This window comes from Bos indicus, chromosome 3 (genome assembly GCF_029378745.1).
Source record: "Bos indicus isolate NIAB-ARS_2022 breed Sahiwal x Tharparkar chromosome 3, NIAB-ARS_B.indTharparkar_mat_pri_1.0, whole genome shotgun sequence".
Classification (NCBI taxonomy): domain Eukaryota; kingdom Metazoa; phylum Chordata; class Mammalia; order Artiodactyla; family Bovidae; genus Bos; species Bos indicus.
In genome coordinates, this window is record NC_091762.1 from 80,001,607 (window position 1) to 80,022,629 (window position 21,023).

General features: G+C 35.0%; 1 protein-coding gene across 5 annotated transcripts in view; it reads right to left on the reverse strand.

The window, feature by feature from the left end:
- Positions 1 to 210: 210 nt before the first annotated feature.
- LEPR (leptin receptor) overlaps positions 211 to 21,023 on the reverse strand; it is a 93,657-nt gene continuing 72,844 nt past the window's right edge. For all 5 annotated transcript variants that reach the window (XM_070786396.1, XM_070786391.1, XM_070786395.1 and 2 more), the window contains 6 exons: positions 18,414 to 18,630; positions 16,504 to 16,686; positions 15,006 to 15,101; positions 13,106 to 13,208; positions 12,179 to 12,254; positions 211 to 2,420 (listed from right to left, as the gene is read on the reverse strand). In XM_070786396.1, the coding sequence (XP_070642497.1) occupies positions 2,403 to 2,420; positions 12,179 to 12,254; positions 13,106 to 13,208; positions 15,006 to 15,101; positions 16,504 to 16,686; positions 18,414 to 18,630 (693 nt within the window). In that variant the 3' untranslated portion in view covers positions 211 to 2,402. The remainder of the gene's footprint in view (positions 2,421 to 12,178; positions 12,255 to 13,105; positions 13,209 to 15,005; positions 15,102 to 16,503; positions 16,687 to 18,413; positions 18,631 to 21,023) is intronic.

The window sequence follows — 21,023 nt, forward strand, 5'->3', positions numbered from 1 at the left end:
GTAAACTATATGTGATCTTATCTACCTTACATCATACTAAAAATCTATTTATGACTATCAGAAAATAAGAACTAAGAATATCTATTTGTTGAAAACAATTAAGGTGAAAGAGATGATCACAGCCTTTTAAATAACCATTCCTTATAAATAACTTCACATAAAAATATAAACTATAGGACATGTGGAATGAAGACAAAGATGCAAAACAAATGTACATCATAGTTTTATAAGAACAGTGGTTACATTACAACAACAAACCCTGCTAAGCAGCTACAAGCAAGCATCTATGTGCAAAAAAGCTCAACTCATACAATGTAAACATATTGAAAAAATAAATGCAAAATAAACAAAACTGTAGACACAGCAGATTGAAAAATTAACACAACTAAATGAAGTACTATAGAAAATGTGTTCAATTTTATGCTATACATATAATTAAAATTTTGAACTTTATAATTCTTAAACTAATAGAAGGAATTCAGATATATTGCTTGAAATAATGATATAATCAACATTCATAATGGCAAATATATTCCATATAAAAAGACAATTCATTTAACATAATGTTGGACTCAATGAAATATATGGGTGATAATAACCATAAAGGAATAAATATACCAAATACAATGGAATAGATTTATACAGAGATTAAAATACTATATAATAACAAATACTGTATTAACACAAAGTTTTCTATTATTCTATGAACATAATGTGTAAAGAGAAAACTATTCCTCTTCCTGTTTTCTTTCTGAGAGAAATATATAATTAAATTTATATAATTTCCTTCAAAAATTTTTTGCTCATTTTATTTTTTCTTAAGGTTACTACTATATATGTATTGATTTTCTTAAAATTTAAATGAACCAAGAAATTAAGATCTACAAATAAAGGAACTACATACTATTAACATTGAAAACAAAAATAAGAATAGCACATAACATGCAAACTCACAGATGTTCTTCAAATGACATGTTTGACATATTTCATGCCCTCTAAAACTTCATAATCGGTAATTAATCTGTTATACCAAATAATTTACTTCTTCAAATGCATTTGATGAAAGAGTTCACTAATAATGGAAGACAACAACAACAAACACATATTCATATATTATTAAAGTATATTTTATCAATGGGTCACAAACATTTATTAAGAGTATGTTTAAAAAATCATTTCAATTACCATATGCATCTAATATTTCAAGATTTTAGAACAGTCTGAGAGCATATTAAATATGTACTCAGTTAGAAGGAATTAATATCCTTTCATATTTTCACACTTCAATTACATTCCAATGACATCTCTTAAAAGTCAATGAAGTGGGGAAAGGACTCTTTCTTCTTGATTTTTAGGGTTGTTTTTTTTTTTAACATTCAAATCAAACTGTAAATGAAATCTAAAAGTAAGTGATGCATATGTATCCTAAATTTAAATATTATTTGGGTTAATCAAGCAGAGGCTTTGGTTTATTTTGAATGTGAGCAGCATAGCACACAAGGTAATTCATAGCATTAATGGTGGTCTTTTTTTCAGGGAGGAAAGTCCTGGGTTTGCTTTGAGCTATTACTAAAAGCTCTAGAGTCTCCCTTTTTGCATCACCGCCCACTTCCCTGCCTGCTAGAAGCTTTTGGTGGTTCAGTGTAAATAAATTAAATTTATTCAAGAATTTCACAAAGATGCTGAATTGGAAGCTGATGTGTTTTCTTATCTGGTCAGTCTGACCTGGATATGTCAGGTCAACCCAAAATGAACTGTAACTTCTACTGGCCTTGACCAGAACAAACTGTCTTTGAACTGAAATGGAAGTTAGCATTTAGGCCATTTTCAAGGCTAAAATGAAAATTCCCATATGGATCAGAGTTAAATATATATAAGATCTCCAAGACATTATAAAGAATACCGAAATGGTTCAATTTATAGGCTGAAGTGTCTATAAAAGGATATAAAATGGAAATTTTTGGACATAAAATGTAAACTAAAAACTTTTGCTACATTTTATATTTAGAGTCATTGTATTTGCAGTTACAGCATTATCTACTATAAATTTGATGGTAACTAATAGATATGTGCTGAGAGCAACAGTCATATTTTTTAATGTTTTATGACCAGACAAAGGACAAATCAAAAGCCAGATATCATAAATACTACTTTTGAGATGACCTGAGAAGTAATCATACATCCAAACTGAACTGGACTGAGATCAATGTCTTGAATTCCAAATTTACCCATCTATTTTAAGTTCTAAATCAACATAATTCACCATATTTTAGTTCTCAATAGTTTCACCAATCTTTTTTTAGATTGTCTCCCCTTCTTCAAAATGTAAAAATCTTCTAATACTCTATAGAATGTTGGGAAGCTGGCAGATTGGGTTCATCGGTAGTGATCGTGATTAGACTTCAAAGAATGTCCGTTCTCTGTTCAGATAAAATAAAACAAAATAAGGAAGCAAAATAAAAAAACACTCAGAAAGCAAAAGATAAAAGAAATCAAAGAGATGTTCTGTCAGGGATGGGTTGTGGATCATAAATTCTTGTGTTAAACTACAGTAATGTATGTTTTTAAGAAAAGATAACATTTTGAACTAAGGTGGTCTCTATCATTTTCTTAATGCAGGCCTTAATATCACACTCTAAGGATAGCCTTAGCGATCCCAGAAAAGAAAATCTATAGAGGAATAATAGAATAAGTAAAAGCAAAGAAGAACAAAGAGCTGAGAAAATTAAAAGCAAGTGGAGGAAAAACAGCAAATATTAGAGAATTTGGAACAAGAAAGAGTAAAGTAGTAGATCTCTGAAAATAATTTTTTTCAATTAAAATAGAGAAGACTTGAAATAGTAAAGAAGAATAAAATTATCATGTTTTTTTTAATCTAGAAAAAAGTTCAAAGAAATCATCTGGTCCACATTTCTCCCTTTATTATAGACAAAGCGATCAAGGCTTAAAGTTGTACAGCTAACCAAAGTAGAGTGAGGACTCTGAATGTTTTTCTAACCAAACAATGTCTATAATACAGTGGAAGATGAAAGATATTTTAAACACAAATAGGGAGGAGAACATGTTCTTTCTTTTGCTTTTTCTATTTGCTGTGATAGATTTGAGCTGATTAATTTACCATCTCTTCTGGTTCATTATGACCCAAGGGCACATATATAGATATTAAGAAGGACAAGAAAATAGAGAAAATGGAAATCATATTTTGGGGGACTACATTAGCTCTTTCACACTTCTGCAAGGCTGTTCTAGTAATTTCAGGGACAATCTGCCTCAGGTCCATGAGAACGGTATTAGGAGTTTATGGGTTGCTGCTGCTGCTGCTGCTAAGTCGCTTCAGTAGTGTCTGACTCTGTGCGACCCCATAGACAGCAGCCCACCAGGCTCCCCCATCCTTGGGATTCTCCAGGCAAGAATACTGGAGAGGGTTGCGATTTCCTTCTCCAATGCATGAAAGTGAAAAGTGAAAGTTGAAGTCGCTCAGTCGTGTCCGACTCTTAGCAACCCCATGGACTGCAGCCTACCAGGCTCCTCCGTCCACGGGATTTTCCAGGCAAGAGTACTGGAGTAGGGTGCCATTGCCTTCTCCATTATGGGTTGCTAAGCTTTTTCTTTTGAGAACTAGAACAGGTGGTGTAATCTCGGATAGTCTTTGACTCAAAAGAAAAAAAATCCATTTGGTTTTAGTTTAAACACTCCAAAGTATTTAGGTTGTTAAGTGGGAGTACACTTCGTGGAAATAGACATAAATGTAGACAACAAAGGAGCAGGGTTAGATCACACGCAGACACCTCAAATGTAGATGGTTTGGATTTAGAGGAAGAAACTAACAGATTAGACAAAATGCTAAACAAAGAGGTTAAAAAAAGTTTTGAATTAGAAGCAAAACAAGGCTATTGACTTACTGCAATATGTTTTCCTACAACAAGAATTTCAACCTTTGTTTAAAATTTTTATTTTTAAACTATTTCAGAACTTTTAAAAAGATTTTGATTTGTTTCATTTATTTTATTGAAGTATAATTGATTGCAATGCTGTTAAAGATTCTGGTTTTTAAAGTATTGTGAGAAATGGTGTAGGAAAGTATTGTGGTTCAAGATGGCAGTTTGAGCATGCATGTTTCTTTCTTATCTCTATAGAGGCTCTGTTAGAATGAAAGTGCATGAATAAATCAAATGAGATAATCTGAGAAGGTTAAGAGGGAATGAGATCTCAAATTTCTAATAGATGGAAAACAAGTGGAGGAGTGTAGTAGACCAAAGGAGATGAGCTGCAGACTGAAATACCTCCAGGGTGGGCTATAGCTGAAGAGAAAGGCAGTTTGCCCTGTTGCATATACTGGAGATGGGGGGGAAAGTGAAAAGTGAAAGTGAAAGTCACTCAGTCGTGTCTGACTCTTTGCGACCTGGGGGACTTTACAGTCCATGGAATTCTCCAGGCCAGAATACTGTAGTGGCTAGCCTTTCCCTTCTCCAGGGAATCTTCCCAACCCAGGGATTGAACCCAGGTCTCCCACATTGCAAGCGGATTCTTTACCAGCTGAGCCACCAGGGAAGCCCTAGATGAAGAGAAAGACAGTTTGCCCTGTTGCATATAGTGGAGATCATATATCAATAACCTCAGATATGCAGATGACACCACCATTACAGCAGAAAGCAAAGAAGAACTAACAAGCCTCTTGATGAAAGTGAAAGAGGAGAGTGAAAAAGTTGGCTTAAAACACAACATTCAAAAAACCAAAGATCATGGCATCCAGTCCCATCACTTCATGGCAAATAGATGGGGAAACCATGGAAACAGTGACAGACTTCATTTTCTTGGGTTCCAAAATCACTGCAGATGGTGACTGCAGCCATGAAATTAAAAGACACTTGCTCCTTGGAAGAAAAGCTATGCCCAACCTAGATAGCATATTAAAAAGCAAAGACGTTACTTTGCCAACAAAGGTCCATCTAGTCAAAGCTATGGTTTTTCCAGTAGTCATGTACGGATGTGAGAGTTGTACCATAAAGAAAGCTGAGCGCTGAAGAACTGATGCTTTTGAATTGTGGTGTTGGATAAGACTCTTGAGAGTCCCTTGGACTGCAAGGAGATCCAACCAGTCAATCCTAAAGGAAATGAGTCCTGAATATTCATTGGAAGAACTGATGTTGAAGCTGAAGCTCCAATACTTTGGCCACCTGATGCAAAGAACTGACTCATTGGAAAAGATCCTGATGTTGGGAAGGATTAAAGGCAGGAGGAGAAGGGGGTGACAGAGGATGAGATGGCTGGATGGCATCACTGTCTCGATGGACATGAGTTTGTGCAAGCTCAGGGAGTTGGTGACGGACAGGGAAGCCTGGAGTGCTGCAGTCCATGGGGTCACAAAGAGTTGGACACAACTGAGTGAACCAACTGAACTGATATAGTGGAGATGGGGGGAGGAGTGAAGAAAAGGCAGGTAAAAACACAGGAAGAAATGAGACCTTTGTCTGAAAATAGAAAATTCTTTATATGGAATGGGGCTCTTCTACTCCCTCTACTACACATGGAAAAGGCTTCATACTCCCCACACTCAAATTGAAGATTTGTTCTTAAAAGTAATTGGAAAATTATCTGGGGAGGAATCTAGCAGCTGAGGAGTATTGGTGTCTATGAACCTGTCTTTCCTCATCTAGCAGAGCTCTTTCTAACCCATTCAGGGAAGCAATCCCTTTCTTAAATATGAAAGAAAAACAAAGGATTACCACATATGTGTGGAAAGTGTGAGATTTTTTAAAAAGCCAAGATAAACAGGAGGCGAATATGATCCTAGCAGAAACAGAGTTCAAGGAATAAAAGAAAAGAGAATTTTTAAAACAAAGAATGATCCTCTGAATTGGTATTTTTTAGTAAGAAAATATTGCATGCATAAAGTCAGAACAGGATACACTGAAAATTAATAGTTGGAAATTTACAACTATAAAGAGCAAATGTTCAATAGAAGCACTGAAGGAACAGGGTATGGCAAGGTCTCAAATATAAATTAAAAAAAAGACAAAGAAACAGAACATATTAGAGAAGAGATAAGAAGTATATATCTATGCAGAGGGTCCAACATCCATGTAATATATATTCTAGAATGAGATCCAAAGAAATAAGAGGAGAGGAAGTTATCAAAGAAATAATATAATTTCTTAGAATTGACAGGGGATTGGAATCAAAAGTGTTTTCAAACAAGAACAAAGTTAAATGAAAAAGAATCTTCCTAAATAGGTTTAGACCTATCACTAAAATTTTAGAACATCAATTACAGGGATAATATATTAAAAGCAAGAAAACTGCATGATACCAGTGAGGAGTAAAAATCAGAGTGGCACTAGACTTCTCAGAAGTGATACCAGATGCTACAGGATAAGGCAGGAATTGTCTCAAAGTTTTATTGGAAAGGCTTGTCAACCTAGAACTTGCTATTCCACCAAAATATCAATAAAGGAAGGCACAATAAAAAGAATTTCAGGCTTGGAGAGACTTCAACTTACACAATATTTCCTGGCAGGTTATGTAAGGAAGTAGTTAATCAAAAAAGAGGAAGAAAAGAGTCTAGAGAACAGTTTTCCACTAGAAACCAGCTTTCCCTTCTCCAAGGGATCTTCCTGACACCAGAATCAAACCAGGGTCTCCTGCATTGCATCCCCCGACTAGAAACCAATTAAGGGAAAATTCAGAGGGATGGCTTGTAGTAATGTTAGAAAAGGCCTAATCCAGATCACAGTAGGAGGATAGAGGATTTCCTGGACAGAGTGCCTGGGGAACAGGTCTCCAGTGAAGATGCACATACAATGACAGCACACAGAAGGTTAAAAAAAAATTAAGAAGCAATTAGAAGCTCTAGAAAAAGCAAAACAAACACAAAACAAAGCATAAAAATTAAAAATGAGGCCAACTAAAATTTCACAAAATTCAGATCAACAGGGTGGAGTGTTTCTAAAATATTTTTTTTTAACTATTTTGTGTCATTGGAACCACAAAGTGTGGTAATATAATCTCATTATATTACTTGGTTCTGCAAGGAACAATATTTATAAACTCATAACAATGAAAATACAGTTTATTGGGTTTTCATTTTTTAAAATTAACTCCAGACAAATTATCGCACAGAACATGCTATCGACCCTGACTTAAGTGAAAATGTAAAGTTACAGTTGACAAAGATTGGAAAGTGGAGAGAGACATGGAGGGAAAGGTAAGAATACTAATGTCTTTATTTTATTTTAATAAAGGGAGGAGGTTCTAAGAAACAGTCTCTATTTCATGGAACAACAAATGGAGTTTTAGAAGACTATCCTGAGATTATAGACTGATTACTGAAGGAACTGAAAAAAAAAAGTGACTAACAATATGATATGGAAATAGCATGGGGAAAGAAGGGGAAAAAAGTATGTGCAGAATTAAGTCCTCATTACAGCCAGAAATCACTAAATATTTACATCTCATAATGACATAAGTATCTTATTTTTAGAAATACAAAGGTGACCGGCCAGAAAAATTAAGAGCAAATGGCTGCACCATTTTAACGTTCATGTTGGCAGTACAGGAAAGTTCCAGTTTCTCCACATTCTCACCAACACTTACTACCTGTTGTTTTTATTATACCATCCTAGCTAGCACAGAGTGCTAGCTTGTGCTTTTGGTTTACATTTCCCTAATCTCTTCCTAATCACATTGAACATATATTCATTTTTCCTTATTGGCTATTTGTACATCTTCTTTGCAGAAATGTCTATTCGGATTCTTTGCCAATTTTTTTGTGTTAAGATATACATAAAATTTATTATTTCAACTATTTTTAAGTGCACAATTTAGTGGCATTAAGTATATTTAGCAATCCATTGTTAACATGGACTTGATGGGAAGGGTATCAATGTGAGTACAATGAACCTGAGTTTAACCAAGGTTTTCACATCTACAGGCTGTCTGATCAAGACAAGCTGCTGAACCAATCTGTGCCTCAGTTTTGTAATCAGAAAATATAAAGCTATTAGGTCTATGACCAAATCAAATAAAATAATATGAATATGAAAGTTTGGAGCAGATAGTAAATTGTCTTGTCCTCTTTAGAAATATAATGTGAATTATACTGTATTATTTGTCCCCAAAAAAGTACTTTTAGTTAGGAGATTAAAGTAGAAGGTGAGATTTTAAGAAGTTATTGAATTTTAGAAGATTCGATTTTTATCATCAGTAAAACCTTTGAAATTTTTTACATTCTTCTTTACTCTTCAAATATTCCTGATACATTCCAAAAACTGCTTTATTCCTAACTGAGTACCTGTTAAGCCAAGTAATAAACTGAGTACCTTGAGGGCTCGTTATGCTTAAAGAATATCTTATAAGATTTTAAAGTCTAATATTTGCAAAAGTAAAAAAAAAATCAGTCTTACAGATAATGTCATTCACCCACCCTACTTAGAAATTCTTCACTCTTCCTCAGTTTACCAGAACCTGGGGACATGTGGTGATATTTCTGTCTACTGCACATGTCTGCCAGGCGATCTGCTCTGGCATGATGCTCCTCCTCAGGGAGCTACATGACACAGCGGGGTAGCCTGTAGGCTAGAGTCACTGACTCAGTCTACATTCTTTTGTGTCCAGCATTTTCTGGAAAATGGAAAAACTTGATGCAGGGTCAAACTACATTTTGCTGAGGTGGGCCTGACCATTTCCCTGCCCTGGAAAATACTTAGAAGCCATTATTCCTGGTGGTTCATAGAGATTTCAGAGCTTACCATTTTGAAGACTGAGTGTTTCAGCTTCTCTGAGACAGTAGGATTGTTATTTCCAGAATGTATATATACTGACATGGTGAAGTATTTACATTTTTAGTTAGATAAGTACTTCGATTTTTTTTTTTACAAAATTCCTCTCATATTCAAAGAAGAAAAAAACCTCAATATTTAAGAAAATAGTCTCCTTTTTACTCTTTTGTCTTTTAACCTCCCTATTTTCAGTTTGTGAATGTGCTAAGGTCCTTCCTACCACAGGGCTTTGTTTTCACAGGTGGACTTGCCTGGGCTCTCACCCTCCACCACAAATCCTGCTTGATCACCGTTCATCTCCCAGATCTTAGCTCAACTGTCACGTTCTTACCTTCACTCACTCACCACCCCTGATCCCACATAATACACTCAGCACACTGGGTCCCTTTATTTCACAACACGTTTATCATTATTAGTGTTTGTAATAGTATCATAATATGTATTGTATATAACACATATAGTTATTTCAGTTATAAACTGATTAATCTTATCTTTCCCATAGACCGTACACTCCAAGAGTTTTTATTTTCCCACCATTTTAACCCCAAGGCCTAGATGAGTGACTGGCATTAGGATAACTATTCAATAAATATCCCTTGAATAAATGCATGGGATGAATTAATGATTGAACTATAAATGAATAAACAGTTTTAGAGAGAGAAAAGAAGACAAGCTCATTCTATACTGCTTTTAGCCAGTCATTCCTGTGACCTCCCTGTCACTGCCTAGATGGTAAGAACGATATCTTAAAAATTGTTTTCCTAGCCTGCAATGAAGGAGATGCAGGTTTTACCCCTGGGTTGAGAAGATCTGCCGGAGGAGGACATGGCAACCCACTCTAATATTCTTGTCTGGAGAATTATGTGGACAGAGGAGCCTGGTAGGCTACAGTCCATGGGGTTGCAAAGAGTTGGACACGACTGAAGTGACTGAGCTCACACATGCTGTCAAATAATGTAGCTACTAGTCACATTTGGATACTGAATATTGAAATGTGACTAGTCCAAATTGAAATGTGCAGGAAGTCTAAAATACATAAAGGATTTTTGAGGCTTAGTTTGAAAAAAAAAAGAATGTGTACTATCTGATTAATAATTTTAAATTTGATTGTATTTGAAATGATACTATTTTGGACATTGGATTAAATAAAATAGATCATTAAAATAAAAAAAAAATTGTTTTCCCAGAGCCTAGCAACATCCTAGACTTACACGTAAATACTCATTCTCATTATGTGCTTGTTGAACAAAGGAATGAATGAATGACAAATAAATATACATGGCTGAAATGTCACTATCACTTCAATAACTGTCACTGTAAGAATTCATAATGGAAGAGAAAGGAGAGGAATAAATATTTTACTAATTGAAAAAATCATCAGGTCTGTTTTCATGAAAGGAGATTCTGTGGCTTATAGTAAGGGCATAGCTGAGAAGTGTATGGGTGTGGGGCTGGTTAGATTCAGGCAAAGTGAAGTTTCTGTAAAGATAATGTATCCATGTAAGTATGTGAAACTACAGTGCTACCATGTCTGAAGATAAAACACTGTCTCTTCTGCTAAAAGATTATAATTTAGTTGCTTGCATTGTTTTGCCCACAATATTACTTATTTTGCTCACTCACTTGTTCATTGGTAAACTGTAGAGCAGTGATTTTGTTATTGCAAATCATATTCATTAGTATGTGAATGAAGTTAGAGGGTTGTAACCAGTATTTTTTAAATGAAATAAAATTTTGAAGATAGAGGACACTGCAAATGCATATTATTTATATCTATACATTTACTAGGTTGCAAGGTAAAGCATATTTCTCACCAAGGGTCATGGTCAAAAAAAGGAAAGCCAGAGAGAACAATTACTAATAGAATAGGCTTAAAAATTAGACAAATTAGTAAACTAAGTCAGACTCTAAAACAAGTTACCTAACCAGTATAAGCTTTAGGTTTTTTCCTTCTATAAATGGAGATGCTAATACTTATTACGTGGGGTAACTGAAAGAATAATAATGTAAAACATGTAAATATGCAATATAATGATAATTTATTGAGACACTACTATTTGGAAGTACCATCTTCTTTACTCCCTGAAACAACTCAATGAGGTAAGTTCTATTAAACCTCACTTTACAGGAGAGGAAACTAAGCTACCAAGAACTGAAATAAAAATCTTAATGAATGTAAGGATATGTATCTCAATGATCTGCACATAAATAAATGGACATATTATATCAGCATTTTGTTAATTCTTTTGTGAATCTTGACTTTAGTATTTTGCGTTTAGCAGGAGGAGCTCAATAATATATGTGGTCTTTAAATACAGCCCTAGAACTCAGAACACTCTTCACAATAAATAATGAAATGCTCTGGAAACTTAGAGGGGGCAGAATTTCTTCTGAACTACATTGTTCACAGAAGGTTTGGGGAAAGAAGAGCTTAAAGCAAACTCTTCACTGACATAGAGGGGTCTGTAGAGGTGAGAGAAATAGTGTCAGCATGACTAAGGCCCATGGACAGGAAAAATGGAATATATAAGTTGATAACAGATTGTAGACAGAAGTCATTGAGAACCAGCTTAAAAGGACTATACTTGATCTTGTAGCTAAATAGAAACCACTGAAGACGTGTTACCGTGAAATACGATGACACAATTATTGAGACTGAATAACCCCATATGATTATTGTTCAAAACATCGTTTAGATATTTTGCCATGAAAACTGAATTTTATTTTCCCAGTTTTATAGGTAGAAAGCCAACCCTGCTTCAAGGAAAACTTGGGAAATTAATGATATATTTGTTAAATTCTAGAGTTTTCTGAGAAAATCTATTATAGACATAAGTGCAAATTATTAAAGTTGACTAATTGTTTCATAAGTAGCTTGAAAGGAGCTATCTTCATAAATGTAAGCTTTACTATGATAATTGCATTTTCAGATTGTGGCGTTTTAGGAAAGGATTATGTACTTTTTAATTGATTTAAGTAATTATGAAGATAATTACAAGGGTTAAAAATATTGATTCCAGCCTTTTCCAAAGAACAATCAATTTATACCCAAAAAGTATATATAAATATTTGTTCTTCATCAGATTTGACCCTAACATTCTAATATTTGTTTTATGATATACTATGACACAGAAGAAAGGTATGTATATTGTTAATTCAGATGATAAACTTTCTATTGAATTTTGTTTTGTCCTGGTTTCAAATCCCTGCATCTTCCTATCCATGAAAATAAGTAACAAATTAGACAGATTCATATTAAGATGAATTGAATAAAATAAAATTTAAACCTTATCCTTAAAAAAAAAGTTTTGAACCTCAAAAATGTTTGAAGTTCTAAAAGGTATACAGCATCTAAAATGAAATATTATATACTTGGGGTTTAAAAAAATTGAAAAAAGGACCTTCTGAAAATTAAGTCCTTGTGCCCAGGAACAGTTCTTGGGGTTTGGAACATCTTCCCAAAACAACTTTTTCATTCTACAAAGGATAAACAAGGCATTAGAATTAGAGAACATTCACATTGAAAATGTTAACAGTTTATAAGCGACCAACTAGAAACTAAGTCTACCAGACTGGTTATGCCACAGTAGGATCAAATTTCCTTTCATATGCCATCACAGGAAGATTTCTACCAACTTTATGTCTAGACCAAAGTTAATGATCACTATAATAATAATTAAAAAAATAGCTAACATTTATTGAAAACTGTATGCCTAGCCCTGTGCTAAATACTTTGCACAGGCCCCATCAGCTCACTTGATTGGAAGATGAATTCAGATTCTAAAATCACTTTTCCCTCTTCACTGCTAGAAGACAAAACTTTCTGTAGAGATTTGCCACATGTGAAATAACCTCAGTGTTCTGGACCTCTCAGCACAGAGTGATGGCGCACATAAAGAACCATTCAAGCAGTTCAAATGAGACAGAAGGGAGCCACACAGTGCTAAAATTTAAAAAGCGTAATGTTTACTAACCATAAGTGAATTTACTGTTCCAAATAAATTTTCGCAACTAAAAGTCCTCAACCTAGATTTACAATTCTGAAAGCCATTCCTGTCACCTCTATGAATATACTGCCTAGGCTTTTCTGTTATAAGCTTGTTATTTCATGAATGTATATAGTTTTATTAAAAATCTAATTTCTTCCCTGAGGCTTATGTGTGCTAGCAAAATGCAGTGTGGATTCCTGAAATAAGGAATCCTTTTTCTTCTTATGCCATCTTATTATATACTGAATACATATAAAATATTTAGCATATTTTAGTGTTTCTGATTTGGGTTTAAAATGGTTTAAATATGCTTGAGATTTTTAACACCACATACAATACCTTTGATGTGACACTGACAATATTCCAAGCAATAAGATTGAGGAGGAAATTATTATTGGCACGATTACATATAGATCTGCATCATGCTGGTGTTTTTCATCATCTGAAAAAGAAAAAAAATCACACAACTCAAAATCTTGAGGAAGTAAGTAATTTCTGTATCAAAAATCATAACATACCCTTTTCTGATTTCATCGTAAATCTGAATGACCTTTAAAGATACCAAAATCAGAAAGACATAAGCATAGCTTTGATCATAAAATAATTACTATTTTGTTCAGAGTTATGCTTCTTGTAATGTAGCAAACCATTTTCTCAAAAGTATTTATTTGCCAGCTCTCTCCATCTGATCACTTTTCAATTATATGAATCAAAGTGTCAGTTAAAGTTGTTATGATGGCTCTCTGCATCAGTCATCTGCTTCTGGAGAAGGCATTCTACAAGACCCATCAACTTCTATCTTGTTCACTTCAGACACATTGACTTCTTTGTTGCTTCTTGAACCACCAAGCATGCTCACTCTTCAGGGTCTTTGCACTTGCTGTCCCCTTGCTCAAATGTTCTTCCCCTTTGTCCTTGCAGGACTTACCACCTTCTTAGAGAAAAAGACCATCATTTTTGGCCACCATTACTGCTCAGACAGTAAAGAATATGCCTGCAGTGTGGGTAGACCTGGATTCAATTCCTGAATTGGGAAGATCCCTTGGAGAAGGAAACAAACGGCAACCTACTCCAGTATTCTTGCCTGGAAAATTCCATGGACAGAGGAGCCTGGTGGGCTAAAGTCCATTGGGTCACAAAGAGTAGGACATGATTGAGCGACTAACACACACACTAAAGCACCACATTTTAACTCTATCCCTTCATTTTACTTTTATTTTAATTTCATATACTTATTTCTATATGAGACTATATTATTTGTTTATTGTCTGTCATTTGAGTACTGGAGTTTAAGCTCCATTTAGGGCACAGACTGATGTTCAATATTCAATCCCCAATGCTTAGAACAGTGTTCAATATATATTTGTTGAACAGTACATGAATGAAGTTATATATAATTATTTTACTTCTAAAACCAAGTAAAATATTTCTCTCTTGAAACTTCATTATTGGGTTGCTTAGATTTTAAAACAACTTGAAAAATAATAGTAAAATAAAAATCTTCCCGCTCCAAGTACAGTAAGATGAGTTAGAAATATGACACCCAGTGAACTTTCTTCTATACCTGTCTCTCCAGTTTTATTTTCAGAAAAATTTTCCTTAGAAGATGATGAAAATTTAAAGACTCCATAAGTATGTCAAAGCTTATTGTTTGGGGTAGGTGTGTTTATATTAATTGTGCAGCAAATTAATATTTTTCAATTAACCTTTATGATGATATACTTTGTGGCATAGCTGGGTATTTCCATTTTTGTTTCCATCAACTTTCTGATGTGAAGAGCAGACTCATTAGAAGAGACTCTGACGCTGGGAAAGATTGACAGCAAGAGGAGAAGTGGGTAACAGGATGATATGGTTGGATGGCATCACTGACTCAATGGACATGAGTTTGAGCAAACTTTGGGAGATAGTGAAGGACAGGGAAGCCTGGCGTGATGCAGTCCATGGGGTTACAAAGAGTTGGAGACAACTTAGCGACCAAATAGCAATCAACTTTCTACCCAATTTGAGACTGAAAGTTTTACTTACCAATACAGAAACACAATATCGTGCCTGATTATTCTTAATGACACCATGGAACCATATACCCTTAATACAGTCACCCATGACACATCTACAGAAGACTCTGGGCTCTTCCATGATTCCATCAGAAAGAGAATAATCAGATGGCAGCATTATTGCTAACGAAGGAAGAAACCACATATCTGTGTAAAAGGAAACTAAAAGTAAAAATTTTTACCTTGAGCAAAACTATTAATTATCTTCGGTTTCCCTACTCCTTCCGTAAATATTGGGTAAAGACTGAACTGATATTTCTCAATGGGGATAAAATAATCTGAGGAGAAAAAAATATTTTAAAGAGTCATCCCTACTGAATTAATATTAATGAGTGAAATCTATATAAAAGTTTTAAGTGACTCATATTTTCATGCATATAAAACTGATGATTCATTGATTGAAACTGGATTGAAAACTGATGACTGCTATCTATGGACTGAAATATAATTGGGGAGTTTCAAAGAGAATCTGAGCACTCTAAATTCTCCTAGTAACACCAATAATTTTCCAAATAATGTTTTAAAAATTTTACCCAGAGATAGAAAATTGCAATTTTTCAAAGGCATGTTCCAGCGACAGTCAGTTTGTTCAAGTTCGGGCTGTATGAGCTGTTCCATTTCCCTTTCCTGGACAATCTGCTCTACCTCTTTTCCCACCAGATCAAAGCCAGCAATATTCCCTTTCCATAGGAATTCAGTTTACTCAGCTTCTCTATTCAAGGGAGTTGGGAGATTAAAGTCTTAGGAAATCCTATGTAAAGAACTTGGGAATGGGGACCAGGAATCTTTGTACATATCCAGGTGGCTAGATCTACGGAAGATGACCATCTCCATAGCAAAGCTCAAAATGGATCTATCGGTGATCTATCATTTTCACAAATGCTAATGACACACAAATATTACTCCACGAGAGATAAATCCCTTTGAAGCATAGAGTAACCACCTGGACAACAGTAATAATGAATTGAATGTAGTTCTCCATCAGTCATTTGTTTCTCTTTACTCTGATGCTAAATTCTAGGGTCTTGGAATGAAAAGTATGAGCCTTGGGATAACACTGTAAATAGCACTACGGCAATCCTTAGCGTCCCTGCTTAAAGCTTACTCAGACTTGGAGATTCTGTACTGTGCGCTTACATTGTGTACTTTATTCACCTTACAGGATAACTGGTCTACTTTTGGGAAATTATTCATCAGACCTTCAGCCTGGCCCTCCCACTCATTGTTAGTGGCATCATAAGTTGGTATACAATTTGGGAAAACAATCTGGCAGTAGATATCAAAAGCTCTTAAAACTCATTTTTTTTTAAAAGGTTAAACTGGATGCAACATAAAAGTTCTCAAATAAATAAATGGTTTAAGTATATTTTGTAGTAAAATGCTATATAATCATTAATGATGGTTAAAGGATTAGAGATAAAATAGAAACATGTTTGTGATATATCAAAGGAACCAACCAGAAGAAAAGTTATAAATGATACAATATGATTACAACTATAAATATTTAAGTGAAAAACAAATGAAATAGAATTAAATGCTGGTGACAAGGTGACAGAATTAAAGGTAATAATATGGATTATCTATATTTTTGAAGTTTCCATTAACTGTGTTATTTGAATTAATAATCTGTAGAGTCATATTAACTCATAGGAAAAACTTATCAAAATACAGTAAGCTTACCATGGACATAATACTTCTTAACAGAGGAAGGGATTCTAAGCCATTTAATTTCACTGTCTTCATTAAGAATTTTCCACTCAAGAATAAAATACATCAGATTGTAATCGCTGGGTGACAGCATCCAGGAAAGAATTACACAACTGCTGTTTAAAGGGTAAGCACTGAGTGACTGCACGATATTTACTGAGGGGAAAAGAAGAAAATTTATTTTTAACTTCAAAATGAATGAAAATCTCCAAATTGTCTTTAGAAACATAAAACTTAGTGAAAAAGGAAGAAGGAAGAGAAAGCAGATATTTACACAAATAAATATAAAACATGGCAATTATTTTTGTATCACAGAAGTCATATAAGCAGAGAGATGTGGAAATACATGCTATCGATAAATAAGATTCTACCTAAAATCCAGATTGGATATGGTCAAAAGATGTTCTCTTCTGTAGTAATGTACATGCCTATTAATCATCCTAATTCCCCCTAACTCTTCTCTCCCATTGATGGAATCATGCTTTCAAAGTATAAAACTAATCATTTTAACACCCTCTGTACAGAGTCCCACTTCAAAACCTCCAGACTTCCACAAGTGAGGACAAAATTCTCATCATACCTACAATGCCCCAAGGGCCGTGTCTCAGCACATCTGTCGGCTTTGCTGCACACACACACACACACACACACACACACACACACACGCATGCGCGCACGTGCGCCCCTGGTGATCCTCCTTCATGTCCCCTCCTGGACCGCAGGATTTTCGGTCAGACTGTTCCTCTCTCAGGGGAGCTCTTCTTCCCACCTTTCATGGAAGTTTAATTCCTATACCGCATCCTCAAGAAAACTTCTCTGACCCTCAATACTGGTTTAGGCTCCTATATTTTTTCTTTTATAAAATTATATTCCTTTCCTAGGAACATGCATCTCAGTTTGTAAATAGGCATTAACTTATACGATTATTTGACTAAAGTCTGTCTCATCTCACATATTAAAGTCTGTGAGACCATTATAATTTTACCCACATTCGAATTTCTACCACCTAGCATAGTGCAGCATTAAACAAATATTTCTATTAATAGAACATATTGATTGAGAATATTTAAGTGTAAAATACAGTGCAAATGCTGTGAAACTTACATAAAGTTTACACTATATGTACACAAGTAATTACTATACAAGGCAGGATATAAAATACCATAGAAAAGGTAGAAAGTATTCTGAGAACTAAAAAAAAGGATAGGACACATCTAAGTAAAGCAATAAGCAAATATTTCAGGAAGGTACATGATTAGTAGAGGGAAGTGAAATTTGAATTTTTCATTAAAAATTATACTTTGAATATACTATACAAGCTCCTATATAAAGTGGTTCTTAATTCCTTGATTAATCAAATATATCAAAATTAATATGAGGGTTCATCACATATTAAATGAAATACAAGTTATTTTCAAATCTAAGCAATTACTTGTACCTATCTAATGTTATACTATCACATATATATATATATATGTAGTATATATGACACACACATGTGTATTTTACCTATTAATATATGTGTGTGTATATATATGGACTCATTATATGCATATGTATATACATATATAAAGAGAGAGAGAGAGATTCATTCACCTACAACCCCCATTGGCCCAGAAGTTTTAAGTTTTAGATTTATCAGAACATTCACATTTATTACAATACTATTTCAACAATGTTCTACCATGTGAAAACCCAAGGACCACATCACATAATCAGGATATACACTTACATTGTTTTTTAGACAAAACAGAGATAAAAGGTAAAAAAGAGACTGATTCAGGGAATTGTAAGCTTCTTGGAAGATCATTTAGAATGGGAGGGGTTTGCAAAGATTAAATATTAAAAGGAGCACAGGTTTAATACCCTATAACTTTTCTTACCTTTGCTGATAGCCCGTGAGAATGTTAAATTAAAATTTGCAGAAGAAGCACCAATTGAATTGATGGCCAGCACCATAACAGAATGTGCTTGCTCTGTCCAAAGGAAAGTGAGTTTAGTGTGGTTTCCCACATCTTCCAACCACGTTCCATTGTGGGAAGTATGATGTTTTACCACATATCTTCTTACACTGCACAATGAGTCATTTTTCATCAGGGGCTACAATAAACACAAAAGTTGATTAGCTGAAGGGCTACAGTGCTTTTTATACAAGCCAAGCTCCTGGAACTCTGATTAAACATTTCCCATTGGTAGGCAGGGGCCAGACCAGAGCAACCTCTGATGAATTCAAGGCTGAAGTGTGGGCTGCTCTGACAGTCTCCCTGAAGCTGTCTGGGTGACTATGGAACATGGGAAACTTGTTTTCTCCTTATGGATTTTTTTTTCTTTAAGACTCAGAGAATAAATCACTTGAAGATAATGAAGTATGGATTATAAATAGGATACTTTTCTACCAGGAAGTTTCACTCTAATTTTAGAGAAAAGAAAGACTAATGGGGAGTTGAGCATTTCTTCATCTAAAAAGCAAAAAAAAAGGAGTAACCCTTTGTTTCTGTAAAGCAGAAATGAGAAAGAGCTGAAAAGAAATTAATCACCACTTCTATCAATCTTAGTAAGACTGGTCATTTTTTTTTCTTCCCATGACATGCTGACACTACAAGTCACAGAGAGCATCAGGACAGTGTACAAGGCACCCCAGAACATCTGTCTTGTAGTTAAAAAAATCATACCAGGTCACCGAGATGCCAGTGTAAAATACATTCTTAGTACAATTCTATCCTTCCATCCTACAGAGCATTAACAATACATCCCACTTTGCCATCACCTTCACCTGTTTCAGGTAAGATTTAAGTGCTACTAATACCTTGTCAGCCTTTAGCAAGCTTGACACTACACAACAGACTAGAGCAGTGCTTCTCATTTTTTGTCATTGAGATTCTTCTTCTAAAAGTCAGAAATTGAGAAACATAAATACAAACACACATAACTATATCCCTGCAGGTCTTGGAAGAACCTGGGTAGGTGGTGAGAAGATATTAGCAGCCACTGCAAGAAATAAGGGCTTCCCTGGTGGCTCAGACGGTAAAGTATCCGCCTGCAACATGGGAGACCTGGGTTCAATCCCTGGGTTGGGAAAGTCCCCTGGAGGAAGGCATGGCAACCCACTCCTTGCCTGGAGAATCCCCATGAATAGAGGAGCCTGGCAGGCTACAGTCCATGGGGTCACAAAGAGTTGGACACCACTGAGCGACTAAGCACAGCACAGCAAGAAATAAATGAAAAATCATACCTATGTTGCATTTTGTTTTTAAACAACCTGTCAGTTTTCATATACAAATGTTTACTTTTGTAACCCTCAAGTAAAATTGATGGTAAACTTCCTTACTTTCTAGTCCTGCAAGTTACTCTAGGCTCATCTTGTGTATTTCCTGCCCCAGACCTATTACCAAGCATTTTTTCACAGAGCCTTAGTTTCTTTATTGGAGAATAGTACTAGAAACAAATCTGAGAATGTTGCTTACTACCAGAATATGGCTTTCTCGGTTGACAGATTAAGGAAATGCATGTGTGTGTATTATATCTATATACACACATATCTATGAAAATTTCTCAATCAATAGCCAGACAAAAGAGAAAAGAGAACTATAATTACAAGCTGCAATGGAAACATAATTAACCTAACAATATAAAATAATTACATACAATTTAGGGGGTTAAGCAGAGTGATATGGTAAGTGGAAGTGCATACATGCATATGTTTTCATCCGCCCAGCCAGTTTGTCTTTTGGTTGGTGCATTTAACCCATTTACATTAAGGTAATTATTGATATGTATGATCTATTACCATTTTCTTAATTGTTTAGGGTTTATTTTGTGTAGGTCTTTTCCTTCACTTGTGATTCCTGCCTAGAGAACCTCTTTTATCATTTGTTATAAAGCTGACTTGATATTGCTGAATTCTCTTAACTTTTGCTTGCCTGGAAAGCTTTTGATTTCTCCATCAAATCTGAACAAGAGTCTTGCTGGGTAGAGTATTCTTGGTTGGAGGTTCTTCCCACTGAAAATTTCTATGTGAATCTATCTGTATCCATATTAAGCTAAACATGAGTTCATACCCTAGCCCATTACCACATGGATCATTCTTTGCTTATCTATAATCAGTTAAACAGTAACAAACTTGAGTCCTTCTTACCACCCATCATCCAGTACTTAATTGTTCAATTCCAATTTATATATCTAAGGAATGATGCTAAAGCTGAAACTCCAGTACTTTGGCCACCTCATGCAAAGAGTTGACTCATTGGAAAAGACTCTGATGCTGGGAGGGGTTGGGGGCAGGAGGAGAAGGGGATGACAGAGGATGAGATGGCTGGATGGCATCACTGACTCGATGGACGTGAGTCTGAGTGAACTCTGGGAGTTGGTGATGGACAGGGAGGCCTGGCGTGCTGCGATTCATGGGGTCACAAAGAGTCAGACACAACTGAGCGACTGAACTGAACTGAACTGAATGATACCAAAACTGTTAACCCATACCTTGTGAGAAAAAT